Source organism: Crassostrea angulata, chromosome 2 (genome assembly GCF_025612915.1).
Source record: "Crassostrea angulata isolate pt1a10 chromosome 2, ASM2561291v2, whole genome shotgun sequence".
Classification (NCBI taxonomy): Eukaryota; Metazoa; Mollusca; class Bivalvia; order Ostreida; family Ostreidae; genus Magallana; species Magallana angulata.
Window position 1 is genome coordinate 27314463 of NC_069112.1, and position 23726 is coordinate 27338188.

Consider the following 23726-nt stretch of genomic DNA (forward strand, 5'->3'; position numbering starts at 1 on the left):
CGCTTAAAAATATCAATAGAAGGAAATGAAGAATCGAACCAATCTTGTGCATCAAGCAAGAAATGCATGGCTATATTATGCATGTTTAATGTAATGTATGCATGCATGTATATAGTTAAATAAACATAATGTCACACACAGAGTTAAATATTTTTTGTCCAAACCTTACCACTTTATAGGAGAGGCAAAGCTCATTTTATCTTTTTCAGAAATATATATTTTTTCTTTTCTTGTCCATGTAATATAACGACATGTAATATGCTGTCTAACTAAGTTCTTTTGTATTTTGTACGGCTGACATGATTTTTTTTTTCATTTATTATGCCCACATTCACCGAGATTTGGCAGTGGTTACTTGTTTCATAATTGCAAACAATTAATATTTATAATAATAAAAGAAAACAAATACTAAATTGTATCAATTATATATTTCCATACACACCGTTGTTGGTAAACTGTTGCATTTGAAATTTCTGACATGAAATATATTTTCAACTTTGGGAGTTCACCCAATAAAATACTAATAACATTGAAACCAATTCATATAGAAGTTGATTGGTAAAGGTATACATGCTTAGGTTTCTCCAAATTGTTGATATTTTTTTTTCACATCTAACAAAAACATACAACATTGAATTTTTTTATTTACAGGAAGAATTCTATGAAGTAATTTGTATTGTAACCATTAAATAGATGAGTCATTGTTTGTCTTACATTGAAAGCATCATAAACTCCAAATTTTACCAATTTTGAATTCCCCTTTGTTATTGCAGTTGGGGTTATTTTACAAACACATATTTGTTTGTACATGGGGTTTGTACATTTGTTTTACAAACAAAAGGCATGTAATATAATTGAATATATGAATTATAGGATATCTTAAATAAACATTTGATATGTACCGGTAAAAAGGATCCTGTTGTATTTCATTGTACAATAATGCAAATCATTTTTTATTGGGAAAGTTATATGTGACAGAAAATTTCCATTATCATCTAAAAAGTCATTGATGACCTTTTCATGGATATACTGTTGCGTTTATTAAGTTCTTTTTGGTAGACCTAAAAAAATCATATTGAACTCAATAACACATATTTTCTCCCAAATAGGACTTCCTATCTCTCAGCGTTTAGGAATTATTTCATGTCTACCAAAAGGGGATAAACCCAGACAATACTTACAAAACTGGCGGCTTATTACACTATGAAATGTTATCTATTAGCTTATTTCAGGTTGTCTTAGTTATAAAATAAGATCTACTCTGGATATTTTTACTATTGATACTCGGTCAGGTTTTATAAAAGAAAGATTCATTGGAGATTGGGTATTAACTTTTCTCTCGACCTTGAAAAAATAACTAAGTTGAATTATTCTTTGCAAGTTCCAAAAATGAAAAGCATGCTTCAACAATAGAAAAGAAGAACCTTACACCAATTAGACGTGTGACGGTTGTTATTCCAGACACTAATCATTTATTTATGTCTTTACCTACTCCCAAAGGAGATCTAGAGGTAATCACCACATTGAACAAAGACATTTTTGATTTTTTTTTTGGAATGCAATGTGTGATAAAATAAAACGTTCAGAAGTTATTCAATAAAATTAAGAAGGAGGTTTAAAGTTAAATTGTTTGATATAATTCATGGACTTTCATATTAAAGGCCACAAATGGCGAAGAAATTGTCAGCTTGTTACTTGGTTTTGGTGATTACAGAATGGTAATTACCGGTATGTTGAAGAAAACTTTTTATCTACGCCAGTTTGGTATATTAGCCATATCAAAGTTAGTATGAAACAGTGTTTATAAATGAATAAAACAATACAAGTTTAATAGAAAAGAAAATATTTTTTATGAAAATATATGAAAAAAGGCAATCATTCCATTACCCGTCAAATCCACCCTCATTCTTAGAAACTAACAAATGTATGCTGCTGAAACGCACCAGAGAATAAATGTCACAAATGACTATATCTTTTATAAGTGGTGTATGAAATATAATCAAATTACTTAAAATGAAAAGTTGGGAGACAAATTGCCTATATAATCGTTTGATGAGTATAAATAGTCATTGGCTTATATTTACATTCTACTGTGTTTTCCCATTAAATTCCGTAATGTTTAAATGCCTCTAAATGCAACACCTATTCACTGCGTATGAATTTACGAGTAATTTACATAAGTAGTTCTTAAACAGTAATTTCTATGTTATCGGTTAAAAAATGCATTTCATGAATGTTGTCAAAACACCATGTTTTATAATTAGTCAATAAAAAAGTTAACTTTATTGTTAAAAGCAACATTTCAAGAGTTATTTATCATGGATTATATTTTCATGCTCGTCGATCTCATCTCAACAGTCAATGTGAAAACCAGTTTAAACCGGTTTTACAAAACAGCTGTTCTTGCTGTTACTTGTTCACTCCCTCCGTGATCTGCACTTTAGATCGATTTATTTAAGTAAACAATTGATTTCTTCAATACGGGAATGTAAATATAAGCATTAAATGATTTATTTTTGACGTCGTCGTGTCAATAACTGCCGTCAGGTGAGCAGTCAAATTATCATAACGCGCTAACGCGCGTTATTCAATTTGTCTGCTCACCTGACGGCAGTTATTGACACAACGACGCCAAAAATAAATCATTCAATGCTATAATAACTCATTAAAAAGTAACCGAATTAAGAACTAGATTCACACCATACGCGCTGACGTTTTGCTATTTTGTTGCGTTTAGCGCTTCACCGTTGAGCAAATATTCAATATGTAAGCCGAATAAATCGTCAGTGACGACTCGAGGCTTCACGGCTGAACCTATTCCATACCAGACACCAAATGAGCCTTAAAATCATTTTATACACAACACAAATGCATTGAACATATCAACCTTCTAACTACCAAATGTACGTATAAATTTAGGAAAAAAAACCCACGTACCCCCGAAAAAAAGACAAACAAAAAACCCCACTTGTTTGCATGCATATTTAAACCAAGAGCAAGAAATTCAAGCATTGAATCGACGACCAAGTAAGCTTTCAATAAATATATCACAACTAGTTTCATGGATAAGCTGACCGCATTTTGCGATGAATGGGACACCTCTAAAAAGAAATCCTAAGGAATTTAAGAATCTACATAACGATATCATGAGTATGGCTCAATGACAAATTATGAAAAACCATAGTCATGTTGGCGTCACACATTGTAAGAAATCTTCTGTTTCTCTGTAAGTCTTCTTACTATTTAGTTATTTACTTTTAGCTGCTTTAGACAAGCTCTCCACTAAATTGCTATATTCATCAATTTAAATATAAAAAATTATAACATCATACCTTATTCTTTACGAAGTGGACGATCATTGTCAGTTCTTGATTTGTAATAGATGCATCTTACTTAACATGGGTAGTAAAAAATATGTCAAACAGATTAGTTGTAGTGGGTTTATAATATTCATTTATTGTGTAACAAGATTGATAGATTTAATCACGCCTGACCAAAAGTATCATCTCAGTGTATTCAAATAATGATTCCTTATTACTTATATTCATATAATTTCCAGCAATTGTAAGATTTAATATAAGAATATTGATTATGAATAGCCCCAACCATTCCTTTGTTTTTAATTCACTGGACTGTACATTACATAATTATTTCGTAGAGTAATCACAGACAAGACACTGTAAAATGTAAATACATGTATAACATTTTTTTAAAGTATATCTTTATGGTGAATTCATATTTATTTATTTTTTGTTCATACACTAATATATTTGATATCATTATAAATATGAAAAACAGTGTTCAAATTAAATTGTCCAAGAAAAAATACAAAACAAGAGCAGAGCAAACATGTTTTTTTTTTTTTTTTTACAAAAGATAGAGGTAGGATCAGTTGCCATGGAGGAGTGAGCATCCTCTGCTGACCGGTCATATGCGCCCTATACTCTTTGTCGTAATAGGGAAAACGGAAAAATCCGTAGACAATTCGGTGAATAATAAGGGCCTTACAATGAGTATGAAATAGGATACTACTGAGAAAAAAAAACAATTGGAAAAGAAAAAGAGGTGAAAGTGAACACTGTATTGTATGTCACTGTCATAAGTCATATTTCAATTACTATTGAATACGGACTACCTGTTCGATGTATACATGTTTCACAATATTTGTAGTGAATGCAACTCAGACGGAAATAATTCCCAATTACATGTGTTAACGTTTGACGTAACGTAGAGTTTAATCTAATGGCAAAGGTATGTGATTCAGAACTTTCGATCAGTTACTATTACAAAAACAATTTATTAAATACCTTTGTTATTCAAAAGTCAATTTTAAATTAACTGTGTATTAAACTATGATCTTTGTAAACGTAATATTATAAATAATCCGTTGTGTTTATGTGGTCAAACAGAAGATGTGTATCATTTCTTTTTTTCTTGTAAAAAATACTCTAGAGCGAGAAACAACATGTTTGATCAATTGTTTATGTTAGATTTAGTCAATATTGATACTAATTTACTTTTATATGGCAACAACAACCTACCTTTACATATTAACAAAAGCATTTTTGCTTCTGTACAAAAGATTATAGACGAATCCTTGAGATTTAAATAATATATCTTTGTGTATGTCAATATTATATTTTCTTTTGTTCTATATTCATATGCATGACAACTATTGTTATATTTAAGGAGAGGAACTTGTAAGTTGTTAGAACTTGTTTCTGATCCTTTTGTTTAATCAATACAATATGTTCAAAACAAAGTTAATTTTTAAAAAATCCTCTTAAAATTATTTTTGATGACACTTACTTATTCAACAGAGCTATTTCAATGACTTCTTTTAAAATGCGCTAAAATACAGATGATATTGTATTTGTTTTAAATCATCTAATATTCAATAGTTTGATGAGATATTTAATTTAGCTTATCTGATTCGTCGAAAACGGTGATATCTGCATTAATAAAACTTTGCCAGATCTACTGTCCTCTACTGTTTTGATTAAACACTACTGTAGAATCATTAAAATGGTGGCCAATTTTCGGTAATTGCTGAATTTTTATAGGGTCGCGGGGACGTAATTTCGTTTATTTTACTTTAACTACAAAAGGAAATTTGACTTAAAAACTAAATTCAATTATTCGTGGTTGATGTTAATTTGTGGTTAAAAGGTGCCAATTAATTTCACAAAAACTGAGCCACCAGGAAATCTAATGATTCCACAGTATTTATAGAGCGAGAATTTACAAAAAAAAATCTAAACTTGACGTGTACATCTGTTTAATTGTAGGTAAACAAACTACAACTTTATAAATATGGAAAAAAAATATTGTTTAACCCTCAAAAATAAAGAATACACATTTTTATATTCTAAAGCGTCTACTCACGATTTTGAGATCAACGATCAAACTTACGGCTAAGCTGGCTGTTTCAATGTCAGAAATAATTATGAAAATATATAGGCCTATACACTCTCGCGGTAACACTACTGTTCAAATTTGTTAACGATCAGGTTTAGATTAACACACGTAAATTACCGATAATCAATAAACATTGTACATTATTGCATCACATCCTGGATGACCACTTGGACAAGTCACATATACATTGTCTAAGTCCACTCAGCTGTAATTTGGATACCGGCTTATACTAGGAGTTAATCTGTGAAGGATTGGTGTCCCATCCAGGGAAAAGCAATGAGTCCCATTTGCTTAGCACAACAAAAAAACGGGGATAAGCACCGGCCTTATGGCACGGGGGTTTAAACAACACAGAAACTTGGAAAAAAAATCAATTCATTTTTAATTAAAGACCTATTTCATTTTTATGTGTTTGTGAAAATATAAATGCTATTTTATATGTTTAACAAGATAGATATGATTAACTAAAAAAATTAACTCTTATATGTTAAGTAGGAAAAGTAAATTGCATGTGATCAATATATGTACTAGGGTCTCCTGCAAAACACCCACATCTTTGTTTCGCTATGGTATGTTCTTTATCATTATTTTGTATAATCTAATGAGCTGCAAAGCTTAATGAATGAATGATTTATGAAAAGCAGAACAGAAAAGGCAGTGGCATGTTGATTATAATTAACACCTACTGACCTCTCATTTAAAAGCTGATCCCTGGGGTCTTAACGGTCTCACATTTACTTGATTAGATAATAGTTCCGAAAGTAAGTTGTTAGAACTTGTTAGAACTTGTTTCTGATCCTTTTGTTTAATCAATACAATATGTTCAAAACAAAGTTAATTTTTAAAAAATCCTCTTAAAATTATTTTTGATGACACTTACTTATTCAACAGAGCTATTTCAATGACTTCTTTTAAAATGCGCTAAAATACAGATGATATTGTATTTGTTTTAAATCATCTAATATTCAATAGTTTGATGAGATATTTAATTTAGCTTATCTGATTCGTCGAAAACGGTGATATCTGCATTAATAAAACTTTGCCAGATCTACTGTCCTCTACTGTTTTGATTAAACACTACTGTAGAATCATTAAAATGGTGGCCAATTTTCGGTAATTGCTGAATTTTTATAGGGTCGCGGGGACGTAATTTCGTTTATTTTACTTTAACTACAAAAGGAAATTTGACTTAAAAACTAAATTCAATTATTCGTGGTTGATGTTAATTTGTGGTTAAAAGGTGCCAATTAATTTCACAAAAACTGAGCCACCAGGAAATCTAATGATTCCACAGTATTTATAGAGCGAGAATTTACAAAAAAAAATCTAAACTTGACGTGTACATCTGTTTAATTGTAGGTAAACAAACTACAACTTTATAAATATGGAAAAAAAATATTGTTTAACCCTCAAAAATAAAGAATACACATTTTTATATTCTAAAGCGTCTACTCACGATTTTGAGATCAACGATCAAACTTACGGCTAAGCTGGCTGTTTCAATGTCAGAAATAATTATGAAAATATATAGGCCTATACACTCTCGCGGTAACACTACTGTTCAAATTTGTTAACGATCAGGTTTAGATTAACACACGTAAATTACCGATAATCAATAAACATTGTACATTATTGCATCACATCCTGGATGACCACTTGGACAAGTCACATATACATTGTCTAAGTCCACTCAGCTGTAATTTGGATACCGGCTTATACTAGGAGTTAATCTGTGAAGGATTGGTGTCCCATCCAGGGAAAAGCAATGAGTCCCATTTGCTTAGCACAACAAAAAAACGGGGATAAGCACCGGCCTTATGGCACGGGGGTTTAAACAACACAGAAACTTGGAAAAAAAATCAATTCATTTTTAATTAAAGACCTATTTCATTTTTATGTGTTTGTGAAAATATAAATGCTATTTTATATGTTTAACAAGATAGATATGATTAACTAAAAAAATTAACTCTTATATGTTAAGTAGGAAAAGTAAATTGCATGTGATCAATATATGTACTAGGGTCTCCTGCAAAACACCCACATCTTTGTTTCGCTATGGTATGTTCTTTATCATTATTTTGTATAATCTAATGAGCTGCAAAGCTTAATGAATGAATGATTTATGAAAAGCAGAACAGAAAAGGCAGTGGCATGTTGATTATAATTAACACCTACTGACCTCTCATTTAAAAGCTGATCCCTGGGGTCTTAACGGTCTCACATTTACTTGATTAGATAATAGTTCCGAAAGTAAGTTGTTAGAACTTGTTAGAACTTGTTTCTGATCCTTTTGTTTAATCAATACAATATGTTCAAAACAAAGTTAATTTTTAAAAAATCCTCTTAAAATTATTTTTGATGACACTTACTTATTCAACAGAGCTATTTCAATGACTTCTTTTAAAATGCGCTAAAATACAGATGATATTGTATTTGTTTTAAATCATCTAATATTCAATAGTTTGATGAGATATTTAATTTAGCTTATCTGATTCGTCGAAAACGGTGATATCTGCATTAATAAAACTTTGCCAGATCTACTGTCCTCTACTGTTTTGATTAATCACTACTGTAGAATCATTAAAATGGTGGCCAATTTTCGGTAATTGCTGAATTTTTATAGGGTCGCGGGGACGTAATTTCGTTTATTTTACTTTAACTACAAAAGGAAATTTGACTTAAAAACTAAATTCAATTATTCGTGGTTGATGTTAATTTGTGGTTGAGAGGTGCCAATTAATTTCACAAAAACTGAGCCACCAGGAAATCTAATGATTCCACAGTATTTATAGAGCGAGAATTTACAAAAAAAAATCTAAACTTGACGTGTACATCTGTTTAATTGTAGGTAAACAAACTACAACTTTATAAATATGGAAAAAAATATTGTTTAACCCTCAAAAATAAAGAATACACATTTTTATATTCTAAAGCGTCTACTCACGATTTTGAGATCAACGATCAAACTTACGGCTAAGCTGGCTGTTTCAATGTCAGAAATAATTATGAAAATATATAGGCCTATACACTCTCGCGGTAACACTACTGTTCAAATTTGTTAACGATCAGGTTTAAATTAACACACGTAAATTACCGATAATCAATAAACATTGTACATTATTGCATCACATCCTGGATGACCACTTGGACAAGTCACATATACATTGTCTAAGTCCACTCAGCTGTAATTTGGATACCGGCTTATACTAGGAGTTAATCTGTGAAGGATTGGTGTCCCATCCAGGGAAAAGCAATGAGTCCCATTTGCTTAGCACAACAAAAAAACGGGGATAAGCACCGGCCTTATGGCACGGGGGTTTAAACAACACAGAAACTTGGAAAAAAAATCAATTCATTTTTAATTAAAGACCTATTTCATTTTTATGTGTTTGTGAAAATATAAATGCTATTTTATATGTTTAACAAGATAGAAATGATTAACTAAAAAAATTAACTCTTATATGTTAAGTAGGAAAAGTAAATTGCATGTGATCAATATATGTACTAGGGTCTCCTGCAAAACACCCACATCTTTGTTTCGCTATGGTATGTTCTTTATCATTATTTTGTATAATCTAATGAGCTGCAAAGCTTAATGAATGAATGATTTATGAAAAGCAGAACAGAAAAGGCAGTGGCATGTTGATTATAATTAACACCTACTGACCTCTCATTTAAAAGCTGATCCCTGGGGTCTTAACGGTCTCACATTTACTTGATTAGATAATAGTTCCGAAAGACAAAACAATCATTGCGATAAAATGTATACGTTATTAAACGGCAAATCGATTACTAAATTTGAAACCGGTTATCGTCGTTCAGACCGATAAGTCGCTTAACCATGTAGAGATTGCCATCAACAAAAATATCTAAAATTAAAAAAAAAATAATAAAAATCTTTTAATGTAGGTAAGTTTGGTTTACATAATTAAAGGTGTCTCATATATATATATATATATATATATATATATATATATATATATATATATATATATATATATATATATATATATATATATATATATATATATATATATATAACACAGATGGTAGTTCCCTTAAAGAGACAGTACGGCGCATCTTATCAAAAAACCGACTTAAAATTTGCCGAGGTTACACATATCTTTAAAAGTTTCGTTATTAAACAATTGCAACAGCTTGAACATCGATGATTTCTCATAAAAATACTTTTTAGTATATGTTTTACGGTATTCAATATATACTGCTTTAAGCAGTTCCTTTGGGCTCTGTGTGTATAATTGTACATTCCAGTTTCGATAGCTAAACGATGAGAGGGCAATCTTAATTTTGATATACACTGTTGAAAATTTACAGGAATTGACTTTCTAAGGTAATATTGAAGATAAAATCTATCCACTAAATATTTATAAAAATGACATTTCTGGGATTTTTCTATTTTACCAAAAATATCTTGTTTAGCCAGGTCTGCGATTCGTTGATTTTATGACTTTTAGAGTAAGTGAATCAATTGTTTGTTTATTCCAAACTTCATTGAACCCAATTTCATTTAAAATTTTCTTTACAGAAGAAGCCCAGTTTTTATGTCCACGTAATTCGCAGTTTATGTACATTTCTTCGTAACACTTTTGTATAATATAATTATTACTACATAACACATCCTTCCAAAATTTTAAAATTGAACAAAACCTTTTTGTAATAAGAGGTACTCTACCTAACTCTGCATACACAGCAGCATTTAATGAAGACCTTTTCACACCCAGGGTTTGCTTACGACCAGTGTTTGTTGGCAATGTGGTTGACAACAGATGCCTACTTAGCTTTCTTCATTTCATCGTTATCTTACTTCATAAAGTTGTCCAGTGACAATGGTTATTGATATACTGAATCCAAGGCCTTATTTGCCCACCGCTTACCTCTTTTGATGATGTTTCAAATTTGGATTTTTTTTGCTAGCATATAGAAAAGAGAAAAGCGTCTCAGGCAATTGATATTCAGTGTGAATTTAAACTAAAGCAGCAGTTTAGGGAAAAACTTTTCAAACTTCTTAGACATCATCAGTAAAAGTAAAAGCAGTTAATGTAAAAATATCAATATACGTATATCGTATTGCATTAACCTGAAATATATTTTGCAAGGTGCCAAACATCAAAGTAATGATTTTTCTCTGCAGTCTTTCATGTCCTTTTTGACCATAGAATAGCGATCAGTTACTGGGGTTTTTATATTTACATGCGATCTTTTAAAAATCCCAGATCTCTTTTTAAACCTGCAAACTCATTGTGGGATGATCATAGATAATCATTTGATTTCATATTTTGCAAAAAAACATATTAAAGAAAATCATTCCATTCTAAGAGAATGATTGTAAATTTGCATTATTTAGGTATAATGCCGTCTGCACGTTTTAACTGAACAAGCTGAAAATCTAAATGTTACCGCCAATACTGCTATTAGTTATATCTATGCTGGTACTGCAGTTAGTCATACCTAGGCTGTGATGTCTTCAGTTTTTGAGCTCAATATTTTTGTGTGTAGAGACCATGAATTTATATTGTGAGGCGGGCTCATGTCTTCGATCACTTTGTACTGAATGTACTTTTCACTGGAGGAAACTACGTAATTCGTGAGTGTTATAATATGTATATTGTTAGAATGTTTTCCAATGCATATGTACATTGTGCAGTAGAATTAATTATAGTACATTTGATAATTTTCATACTTTAGTGTAGGTATAAAGTTACCATTTATGCATATGCATGGATATTTCAAGCATGTATATTAATGATACATTGATAAAGCTATATTGAGGTAGTTATGTGTAATAATAAGGCATGTTTGTAACTTCGCTGGATTATGTTAGGTTTATAATTGATATATTACGGGGGGTAACTCCATTTGCAACATGTATAATATCATTTAGTTGTCTAGAGTTATGCCTCTTTGTTTACATTACATTTTTCTGTCGCCAAACTTTGCTAGGGCATTTCAGATTTATATATCTAGATGCATCTTATTATGATTAATTGAATTAGGTCGTACTGATATATCTGATAGTCATACATTTCATCATTGTTAACATATATTTGCTAGGATGAATTAGTGTGTGTTTTTGAATTAGTTTATTCACAATATTATTTCCCTATTTTTTGTAGTAAATCGTCGTACGTCTATTGATTCGTCTATCGTCTTACGTCTTACATGTTTTGTCACCCTCCAAAATAAAGACACATTTACAAAAAATTCCTTATTTCACTGGCCAGGACAAAGACAAGCAAGACAATTTATCGAGAGTTCGAACATATCAATAACAAGTTGATGAACGAGATTCAAAATTTGCACAATTCTACTGAAAGCGACATCCAAGACTTTTTTACAGCACAACAGGGAAATATTTCAACACTGAGATCAGAGTTGCGTCATTGCAGACAGAGATACAGGATTTGAACAGTACCTTATTAACTTGAGTTTATGACCATAATCTGCTCTTGAGTGAACAATTGTTGTGTATAACAATTTTAAGAGCATTATTTGATGAAAACAGGTATACATAGGTTGATAATATCCTATTTGCTTTTACACAATTAATGTAGGAATCCGATTGGTTCGGGGGGGGGGGGGGGGTAATTCTGGCAGAGTTGAGGTTCTATACCATGGACGCTGGGGAACAGTTTGTAATGACAATTTTAACAACAATGCTGCTAAGGTTGTCTGTCGAATGCTCAAAAAACCTACGTAAGAAAAAAAAAATCGATTGTCAATTATTTCTTTTTAGACAGATTTGGATGCAGTTCTCAAATGAAGTTTGACTTGCATAAATATCAAATAATTATACTGACATACACATGTATTTATAAAAAGAACGCATGCAAATCTGTTTGCAGGGAAAATATAAAAGTGAACGCTTTCTGTATGAGAAATGTTTTCGCGAAAAATCCGATTTGTTAGCACATATAAAGATGTGACAAACTTTGTTGTACATTTTATTGTAATTTTCTTCGATCTGTTTATCGAAAATTGTCTTTTAACTGATAGGGCAAATGCTGTGGCGTATGCTAGGGGACAATTTGGACGAGGAACTGGACCTATTGTGTACGACGATTTAGTCTGCACTGGGTCTGAAACGGACTTGCTATATTGCCAGCATCGCGGACTAGGTCAAAGTGATTGTAGTCACTATGAAGATGCTGGAGTAAAATGCGGTAAGCCTTGTAAGCTCAATAATGGAATATCCAATGTACTATCGATCAATAGATTATCCGTATAAATTTGAATACTTTTATTATTACATTGTCTGCTATTCATGATAATATATGCATTAATTGTTTCCTTTCGTGTACTATTGTTGTAAGTATTTATTAACTGCAGACATATAATAAAATGCTATATTATCGATAATTTAACCATTACAGGATAAAGCTCTATAAAAAAAGGAGAAGAAGGAAAACTGTTATGAGTTCACATTGACCATGCATTAAACCTCTCTTTGTTTCTGTTTCTGTTGAGTAAATATTGAGAATGTTTTTGTCAATAAATCGTATGAATATAATTTATACGGCGTGTTTCTTCTTTACTTAAATTCATTGATCATAAATCCCAAAAGATCTGTTGTGTTGCCGGCAATTGCCTAAACTTTTTTGTCGTTAAAACTTATCATAGATATTTTCATATAATTTAAGCAGTTAAAAGAATAGCAGTAATAGAATATTTTGACGAGCTTTTGGCACCCCCCCCCCTGAAATTTGAAACATTTTATATGTAATTGTGTATAATAGCTATGAGAGAATAATTATGCTGATCTGTTTAAACGTCTATCTCTTAAAATGTAATTGCGAGATAGAGGAATTTATATGAAGTTTAAAGCTGAAAACGCTTCACTGTAAACGTGACCTCTCAAACTTCTTTTGTAGTACATTAATAAAATGGCAATGTAATTCTATAAATAATATTGAAAAAACACGTTATACCGTGGTTTCACCAATACCGTAACGTTGGTCACCATGTTTTGTGTAGATATTTGTTCAATTGATCCGCAAAATTGAATGTTCGTTGAAGTACCATCACTGACCACGAATTCACTTAATTTACAAAAGTTGATACCCACAAATATTATTTAAGAAACATTTATATAAAAAAGTAGTCTTATTGCAGATATCATTTAAAAAATAATCACATATGTCAGAAAGGACATTACATTCAGATTTAATTCAAAAGTGTGTACCTCATTCTACCTGTTATAAAGCAGCAAATATATTTATCTTTTACTTTTTTTCTTCAATTAGATGCAATTATATTTATGCACATCGTCCCTCATGATTTACCGATAATTATAATTGTCTAATATTATTTCAAATTAACATAAAAAAGAAAACAGAACAAACTTTACGGGGAATACACATTTACCTCGCATTTTCTGGTTCTAATTTAGTAAAATATCCCTTACTTATGATAATAATTACATAAGAGGATGCTTAAATTTATTATCGGCGAAATAGAATTAATTGCCTATACATGTCTGCATTGACTGAAGACATTGTTTTTCATTTTATAAAAAGACATCAAAATGCATTTAATGACCCTAAACCCAAAGTCTATAGATCACCTAGCCGAGTAATACCAGAAAGAGACAACCTTACTAGGCATTTAAAATGATGTTATCTATATGTAACTCAATTTGCTTTAGGATATAAGCTATGTAAAGAACAAAATATAGCAACTAGGTATGCAGTAACTCTTGGAACCAGGTATGGGGTAATATCATCCGCTTATCTCTAACACTTCCTGGTCTTGATTTGAGTTCAAGTAATCTGAAACGAAAGGACCATTTGCGAAAATGGATGTACACGCTCTAAATGTGCGAATGCTGTTTTTCCTGTGTCTTGTTACCTCTTGTGTCAGCTTTTTAGTCCCTGGACACCCAACGCAAAATGGGACCCTAGCACCACCAGACAAAGATGCCGCCCTCTCATATCTAGTGCAGGAGGTGTTTGATCTCAGAGTCCTACTCCAAAGCCAGGAGCGAGAAATCCAAGCTCTAAAATCCCAACAAGCGCTAGTGGATGTTAACAACCAGACTGGGTTTCAGGCTGTCAAAACTTGGTTGGAAAACTTGGAAAATTCCGTCCAATTCTTAACCACGACTCAACAGAATCACGAGATTCGAGATGAAGAGACAAACAGGACGATTTTCCTAGAGTTGGATCAATTGAATTCAGAGCTTTCCGAATTACGAAGCACTACAAATAAAACAATTATGAAGGTATACAAAGAACTGCAGAGTGAAATCACGAATCTTACAGTAAAGGAATTTGGAGATGTACAACGAATTGAAGGCCTTATATTAACAGAGCATAAAGCGACAGGGATAGAGATAGCAGCACTGAAGGCTAGGCTGCAACATTTAAATGACACCCTTATAGGAATATTAAAACCAACTGGCAAGTTTTTGTTTATTTTTTTTAATTCATAATTTTGATTTTTTTGTTAACCTTAAATTTCACTTTGAACGCAATTATATATATTCATGCATACACTTTTCTCTCTTTCTCTTTCTTTATCTCTTATCAATGATTATATATATAAATAATCGATATTTTAATATAAAATTCATAACGTTAGACAGAAGTGTATTTTTGCATAAAAGGATTACATCATTGACAGCCCTGTTTGTCCAATCAGTTATGCACGTTAACGTTAGAGAATATGGCATGACTATCAAATATCCAGCAGAGATACCGGGCTGTCATGCAAACAAATCACACCTTTATCTTGTCACTTGTCTTTGCATTCTAAAAAATAAACTTGAAACTATATTAACCAAATATGTTTCAGGTATAAGATTAACCGGCGGAGATGCCAACTCTGGTAGGGTAGAGATTAGATTCCTCGGAGATTGGGGAACTGTTTGTGATGACGACTTTGGAATCGAGGAAGCTAGAGTTGTCTGCCGGATGCTTGGAAAGAGCACGTTAGAAAACACCATTATCATTTGAATGCATACAAAAATATATACTATTAACTAATAAATAAATAAATTAAATACTAACAAAATTAAATGTTTATTAATGTTGTAATGAAGCAGCAGAAAATAAATAAATGATTAATTTATATAGTAAAAGAAGAAAAAAAGAAAAAAGAAAAAAAAAAGAACAAGACGTTCAAAAATGATATAAGAATCATCAATCTTAGTTACTCATGGATTTGAAAATATCATAGGAATAATATTTTCCGATCATTTTTCCAATTTAACCGAATTGATGGCAAAATGTGTAGGAAATAAACGTTATTAACGAAAGGATAAAAATATTTTATCTGTAGGACTAATGCACAGTCTTTCAGTGGATCAAACTTCGGACAAGGAACCGGAACTATAGTGTATGATGACCTGGGCTGTACAGGATCCGAACCCGACCTGTTTAAATGTCCCCATGCTGAGCTCGGTCATCACAACTGTGCTCATACTGAGGATGCTGGAGTTAGCTGTGGTAAGTCAAAATAAAATTTATAGAAGAATGTTTAAAATCATATCTAAAGGGGTTTAAGCGCAAAAGCAAGTGCTTATTTTAATATATTGGCGCAAATAAATTTCAAAAGAATAAAAACGAAATGTTTGATCAACACAACGCTTGGATTTAATTCTGTACATTAGTACATAAACACAAAGGCCTTCATTTGTAATTCACACACGCGGGTACAATGTAGCTGTTGATAGAGACAATCAACTTGTTTTTGTCCATAGTCAATCGTCATTTGTCGGCGATGCTCTGTTTGTTGTCAGTAAACAAGTCTGAGTTATCGGACTTTGAATTTGATATCACGATTTTTAAAAAAAGCAAGAGGATATCTTAGACTTAACGGGAGAAAAAAAACCAACTTGCGAGCACAGCCAATACCTTGTCTCGGTTATGCTATAAGACACCCCCATTTTTTGTATCTCATGTTTTATGAAGTTATTGGGTTTTAGGGTTAAAAAATTCGCAATGTTATCACAGACAAAGACAGTTAAAAATGTAAATATTAGGCAATAAAATTGGATTTGTGAATCAATATCTTTTTTATTGGCAACTCACTTGTACGATTGTATACACAGACAGAATGGACCATCCGAAATTACGAAGGAACACATTTAAGTAGTTAAAAGGGACTGAAGAAATTGTTCGGAAACATTAATTAGAGCGAATACATAACATATAGATTTTAGCGCTGGGGGAAGTTGCGCAAGAGGCGCTAAAATTTATTGTGCGCCATATGTTATCATTTTACAGATGAAAAGTTAATAAACAGTTTAAAATTTGTGTTTTTTTTCAGGATGAAGATGCAACAAGTTGCGAAAAAAGGGAAAAAAATGAAAAAATATTCAAATGTGTCAGACTGCATTGATTTTTTTTTTGCATTTTCGTCAATAAATATTTGTCTTATATTTTCATTCATTGGTCTTACCGGCAGATTTTTATAGTCACCAAATTATCTAAACTTATTTTAAAGTAATTTTTGTTAAATATAGACTTATGCTCGTTCTCTCTTCATTGGAGTAATATCATTAAGCTATTCCTATGAAGGAAAAATTCCTATATCACAGAAAAAAAAACCAAATTGATAATATACAGTCTCACTGAATTATTTCTCAAAGCTACGTAATATGTGATGAAATATTTATACAGAACAAATGGTTAAGAAACAAATATCATAGAAGCTACAAAACAAATGTTATGGCCATTGTCATAGTTATCTGTGTTAATGCTTTAAAACTAAGAATCTTTGTAAATATATAAATCATGCAAGAAAAGAACACATTAATGTTTTTGTATTGTGGTTTCAACAAAGTTATTGTTCATCATATTTCGCGAATCCGTTTAAAGGATAAGTAAATTTACTGCCAATACAAGTTGTATTATTTAGTTGTATTATCTATTTTTTATTGATCCACTAAATCTCTTCGATTTATGAATGAGATCAATAAAGAAGGCCTTGAAATTTCGTATTCAACGATTATTGAAACCACAGTACACAGTATGAGATAAAAATAATTATATTTTTTGGTTTTCTTCTGCAATGGAATTATATCATATACTTCGGACATCAATTCAGCTCAAAGTCCAAGTAAGAAATTACAAAGCAAACACTAAACTGCCAGACACATCACACATACAGAACATAATGTTTCTTGTGGAAGAGTCAATCGCTGTATAAAGCGTGAAAATCTTCTAGATAAAGTGCACTATTAAATCATCGGTTGTAGATTTACACTGCAATATGTGATACTCAGAAAATTTTATTTGTGCCAATCCCTTATATATCACATCAACTGACGGTAAATAAATTTTCTCTCTAGTGCTTCATTTTTTAACAAAAAAAAAAAAAATAAAAAAAAAAAAAATAGGAAGGTAAAACAATACTGAAATGATATTTTTTTATGATAAGGTTGTTTGACAATCAAACATTTCAAACAGCAACATCGTACGGGTTATCGGTCAAATTGTTTTTGGCACGTAAATCACACGTATAATTTCCGTTTGAATTCTGATGTGAATAGTCATTAAAACCACATTCTTCCTGTTTTTTGTTAACTGTATTCGCCATGGTATCATATTCAGACATATCTCTAGACACACCCAATGATGCATGCTGATAGGTATCTTCCACTTCTGGCTTCCGTGATTTGTTGTCCCTTAGGTGGTCATAAACACCCTCTTCTGAATTGTTGTAGGGACTCTCATTCGATGAATCGTTTCCTTTAGATATATTCTGAGGACATTGTTCTAATACAAAATAGGAGTTATTCTGGACACTATCTACATTGGAATCGGTGTTTTCCTTGGGGCCTGATTCCATATGCGTTTTTGTAGTCCTATCAGCTTGTGTCATTTTTCTCCTTCTGTTTATACAATCAATTCAATTGAATATTCATTTTTTTTTTAAAGAAAGCGTGCACTAAAAGTGAAAATTAGATTTTAAACAAATTAAGATTGTAAACAACATTGTAACGTGTGTTCGAAAACCCAAAAGTTATATCAAATGAAAGCAATTTCCTTACGGAAGGAAAAAAAAAATATTCACCATCACCCGTCTTCATACCATATTATATTTATATTTTGAAATGATCCAAAAGGTTTCAGATTTTGTGTTTTAAATTGATAATATACCAGGGAGTGAACTGTATTACCTTAAATAAAACACTACTGCCAATGCACATAACGGTACAATAATGATAATCATGATGACTGGTAACGATACTTTCAAAGCTAATTGGTCACTGGCACCTGAAACAATACAAACTCTTTTCAAGAACTTAAAAATAAAACCTTATCAAATTTTTTGTTGATATCACCAAAAGAATTACTTGACATTTGTTGCGTGTAATGAGTTGATGGTGACGGGTCTGTTGCGGAATATCTAGTTGAAGCAGTTGAGGCAAACAGTTCCTCTGATGTTAAATGATTTGACATAAAGGTTGAAGCAGAAAACCGTCCTTGTGACGTTGTTAAGTGTCCCGTTATTTGACTATGGAAATTATTAGTACTGTTACAATAAATAGAACTGTTTAATAAATCAGAACAACGCCTAAAACGACAGATCTTCTCTGTACACATTTGACACTCCAGAAATGTATCACTTTGATCTTCCAGTATTTCCAATCCTTTTTTAGAAAAAAATGTTCTATACATTAAAGAATTGATGGGTGTATTAGAAAAATAACAAACAACTTTTGTTAAAAAAATATCCAACTTGTTAAATTTAATTTATTTAATGTATCATACATTTTATACATAAAATGCTTCTGTAATTGTGTTAGCTAAATGACAAATAAATTCAGTCTCTGTGCTTCTGTGAATTTTAAAGGTAAAAGTCAAACACCATGAACCAATTACAATCGTTATATAGAGGATCTTTTTAATTTTGAAGATAACTGTAAACAAACGGTTAAGTTATTATATATTTTTTCATTTATTTGACAGGTATATTTACTAAGAACAAGTTAACAACTATTTTAATATCAGCACAAAATGTAATGAATATCGGTTGTAATTTTTAATGCCATGTATGCGGTTGCATCACTTGGGTTTATAACTTCCAGAGAAAGGACAGTCGTGGGTGATTAATCACAACAGGGTTCAACTAAAGCTAAGTTTTTAAAAACTAAATAAATTAATATCATTTTATTGTCTTTGGACTTAATATATACTAATATGATTTAAGAATACAAGGCGACTTCAACTTCTCATTTGGAGGAAATTCCGGCGAAGTTACCGATCAAAAAGCGATCATTTCGCACAAGTTTGTCTTTTTCTATTTATCAACAATATTTGATTGTCAATGACACTGAAATTTAGCCGAGGTGAGCTATAAAAAGAAGACCCCCTTCCCACCCCCCCCCCCAAAAAATGAATAATTTGTAATATGATATATATGCGAAACCTATTAAGTTCATTTAAAAATTATATGGTTTCATACATACCTTGATCAATGCTTGTGTAAACTTGTCGCGCGGCACCCACCCAAAATACGTGGAATTTGTTCAAAAGAATGCAGGCAACGTGTGGGTAATTTAGTCGGATGTCACCTAACAGATAATAAGGAGTAGCTGAATTTTTACATTGCTCCATAGAACTACTCCAACTACTGGCATACCCATTATCTGGTATTTCTAAAAAAAAAATTGTAAAGATCAAAATGCGTTTTGAAACTATCATCATATCAACTAGTTTTATCGATGTGAATCTAGATTTGTCATTCAGATTATCGCATATAATGGTAATTCCAAATCGGTTATTGATTTAACCAAAAAACCCCAAAACTCACCCGAATGTTCACACATTCTTTCTAAATTTTCTGAACAATTTTTAGGAATAAATCGTCGGGGAAAATTTGAGCATTGTAAACTCAGACATGTGTCCAATGAGTTGAACTTCACTAAAAAATGAATAAGGAGTGTATAAAACATTATTCAGTGTTTATTAGATATTACCTTTGAAGTAAGAAGAAGTGGGCTGTGTAAAAAGTTTACCTAGAGATATTTATCATTACATGTTTTAAGTACCTCCTTGAATTTCAAATAAATTGTAGGCGCTTTCACCACCACATTCTCTTGAATAGATAGCATCGGAGTCTCCACATGTATAATGGCAATCATCAGATGATATTTTATTAATACGGTTAACAGGGACGTCGTTCTTAATGCACAAACAGTTATTCATCTACGTAAAATAGGGAAAAAAAATAATTCTCAACATCTATATTAAAACAGTTGGAAACAGATTGAACCAGAAAAACGGACTTAAGTTATATTTTGGCAATACCAACCTTTACAGCAAACTTGTTATAATTTTCATAACTACATAATTCTTGACACATTCCAACAGAACTTATGATCATAGTCTTTCTAACAACAGTTGGTAGTTGTTCAACGGAATCTGAATAGCATCCTTCAAGCAAAGAGAGTATCAATAAAGTAAAGCATAGATACATTTTCATTTGTAAAGCTGATTTATACGCCAGGAAAACAAGCAGATAATATTGACCTAAAATATTTATCCAGGGACTCAGTCTGTGATAAAACCCTGTCCAATATGGTTGGTTACTTTTGTTTTCCTCTATCGTCAATCCCTGACCGAAACAATGCTCCTGAGCATCAAACCAATTATGTAAAAAATATTCCTGTGCCCTTATATCTGTCCGAAAGAGAAACGAAACAAAATATATAAAAGTCCAATTTTAGGTAGGGCTTCAAGTCATACTGAAAATTCCAACCGTATCCTGATGCATAAAGACATTAGATTCTGTTTTGAGTTAACATACCTGTGAAAAGTATTGTTGTCGATAACATAAAAGAATAAAACTGATATGATTGATCCATAGCTTTTGTTTTGATATTGTTACCTAAAAAGGGAACAAATACGTACATGCATTCACATTCCATTTGAACAAGTAATCATTTAATGTTAAGGTCAGACGACACGTTCCTCAATTTTATAAAACTTTTTCCAGGAATTTGTTAATGGTTTACTTCTACTTTGACAAGCTTTCTTGCAATAATTAGGGTACCTAATCAGGCATTTTTGCAAAATACTAGAGTATACAATTTCATATATAATATTCTTGAAAATACTCTTGAATTGCTGATATAACTAGAGACGTGCTCGTTGCAAGCAACGATTAGGTCTTCCGTCGTAGCTGCGTCATACTTGTGACGTAATACAAAAAATTGACAACTGACCATAGTACAATATTAGATGTATAAACACTGAGAAACAAAGTATTATTATAACGCTACTGTGACCGCGTAGATTTTACGGTGCTAGAGAATTCGTCTGGATGTGCATCGGTCGTGTTCAGTACGAACCAGATGAGGGAATGTTGGCGTAAAGTGTATAAGGTATAAGGTTGTGGCGCGCTGTGGGCCGTAAGCTAAAACGAAGGGTAGGTTTGCCGTATTCCCGAAGGTCCACCAGTATACAGTTCCAGAGAAATAAACAGGCATATGATGCAGGATTCCACATAAATTGGACGAGACTCCACAATGGCAACATTATAACAATTTAACAGACAGACATGTTACAAACAAGTCGGATATGGCCAGTAGTGGCCTCCGGACTCAAGACTCTGGGTGAGTCGGACGTGGCCGGGGCTGGCCGCCGTATTCCAGACTGCTCATTGACAATTGTACATAACTATATATAAGAATCTTAACAATGAGTATAAATTGACAGGTAATGATATTAGAAAGCTGAGTGAAAGGTTCACAGATATAAAATAATTAAATAAACTCAATGAGTCTTTGATGTCCAAGAAATGAAAAACAGATAATTGCACAGTGTTGTTTTAAGAGATTAACAGTCCTTGAGACATGTGTGTCCGCATAGATTTTACGGTGCTAGAGAATTCTTCTGGATCTGCATCGGTCATGTGCAGTACGAACCGGGTGAGGGAATGTTGGCGTAAAGGGTATAAGGTGTAGGCGCGCTGTAGGCCGTAAGGTAATAACGAATGGTAAGTCGCCGTATACCCGAAGGTCAACCAGTATACAGTTCCAGAGAAATAAACAGGCAATTGATGCAGGATTAAGTTTTTATTGGTCGAGACTCAACGATGGCAACATTATAACAATTTAACAGACAGACATGTTACAAACAAGTCGGATATGGCCAGTAGTGGCCTCCGGACTCAAGACTCTGGGTGAGTCGGACGTGGCCGGGGCTGGCCGCCGTATTCCAGACTGTCGATTGACAATTGTACAAAACTATATAAAGGAGTCTGAACAATGACTATAAATTGACAGGTGATGATATAAGTAAACTGAGTGAAATATTGACAGTTATCAAATAATTAAATAAACTCAATGACAGAGACTTTGATGTCCTAGGCATGAAAAACAGATAATTGCAAAATGTTGTTTTAAGGGATTAGCAGTTCTAGAGACATTACACTCTGTCTCTTTAAAATCACACGGAGTCTGAAAAGTGTCAATTACAAATTAGATGAGTTACTTTGTAAGATATAAACTGTGAGAAAATATTATAAAACAGATGTTGAATTTTAAAAGTAAAGTCCAAAATAAAGTTGTAATTTAAAGGTGAATTTTGCACGGTGATACATGACACTCTTTCTCTTTGAAATCACATATAGAGTCTGAAAAGTGTCAATCACTGAATAAAAAAGTAACTTTGTAAGAAATAAACTTTGATAAAAAATTACAAAACAGATGTTCAATTTTACAAGTAAAGTCCAAAAAAAAAATTATAATTGAACAGTGAATTTTGCACGGTGATACTACATGTTTATAAGGAAATACAGATCTTAACACGTTGTCTCTAGTTTGATTCGCCGCATTTTATTCACAGAGTGGGACTGTGGTTATGCCCGGTTCGAAGGTAAAAAGACCATTTGCAAACGTTGTACAAGCAGTTTAACCGAAGCGCCAATGGATCTTTTAGTATATATGCGGAGATCCTGGAAATTTTACAGGGGGTTTTGAAGAATAATTTTGTATTTCGAGGAGGGGGAACATGCGCGGATCAGAAAATTTTTCCGGGGTGGGGGTTGAAAAGTCTGACGGTTATTTGAGTTTGCCAAGGGATGTCCGAGGCATATTTGGTAAGTTTATAATGTACACGTAATTGAAAGAAATTTCGCTGGGGGGGGGGGGGGGTGTCTGGAACCCTTCCCCATCTACATCTGCGCATGGAGAAGACCGATGTCGGTAATTTTACTGTAATTTTAAACATTTTTATTTAGTTATTCATGTTCATAATTATCAGAAAACCAATATTACATTTCAAAGCAGTTAAAACTTAAGATACGAACCATTTAGTCTCGGTGAGTATTGTGTCCGC

The 23726-nt window shown here is 32.1% G+C and overlaps 2 protein-coding genes across 2 annotated transcripts; one reads left to right on the forward strand and one right to left on the reverse strand.

The window, feature by feature from the left end:
- Positions 1-14163: 14163 nt before the first annotated feature.
- Positions 14164-15895, forward strand: LOC128174107 (deleted in malignant brain tumors 1 protein-like). The gene is made up of 3 exons (XM_052839742.1): positions 14164-14834; positions 15229-15364; positions 15715-15895. Exons 1-3 carry the CDS (start codon positions 14231-14233, stop codon positions 15893-15895), a joined length of 921 nt encoding a protein of 306 aa, XP_052695702.1. The 5' UTR covers positions 14164-14230.
- A 1925-nt stretch (positions 15896-17820) lies between these two features.
- Positions 17821-21250, reverse strand: LOC128171650 (uncharacterized). Its single transcript, XM_052837429.1, has 9 exons — positions 21193-21250; positions 20916-21065; positions 20698-20819; positions 20435-20591; positions 20197-20307; positions 19853-20041; positions 18737-19033; positions 18560-18656; positions 17821-18271 (listed from the first exon to the last, which is right to left on the reverse strand). Exons 1-9 carry the CDS (start codon positions 21248-21250, stop codon positions 17839-17841), a joined length of 1614 nt encoding a protein of 537 aa, XP_052693389.1. The 3' UTR covers positions 17821-17838.
- Between the last annotated feature and the right edge of the window lie 2476 nt (positions 21251-23726).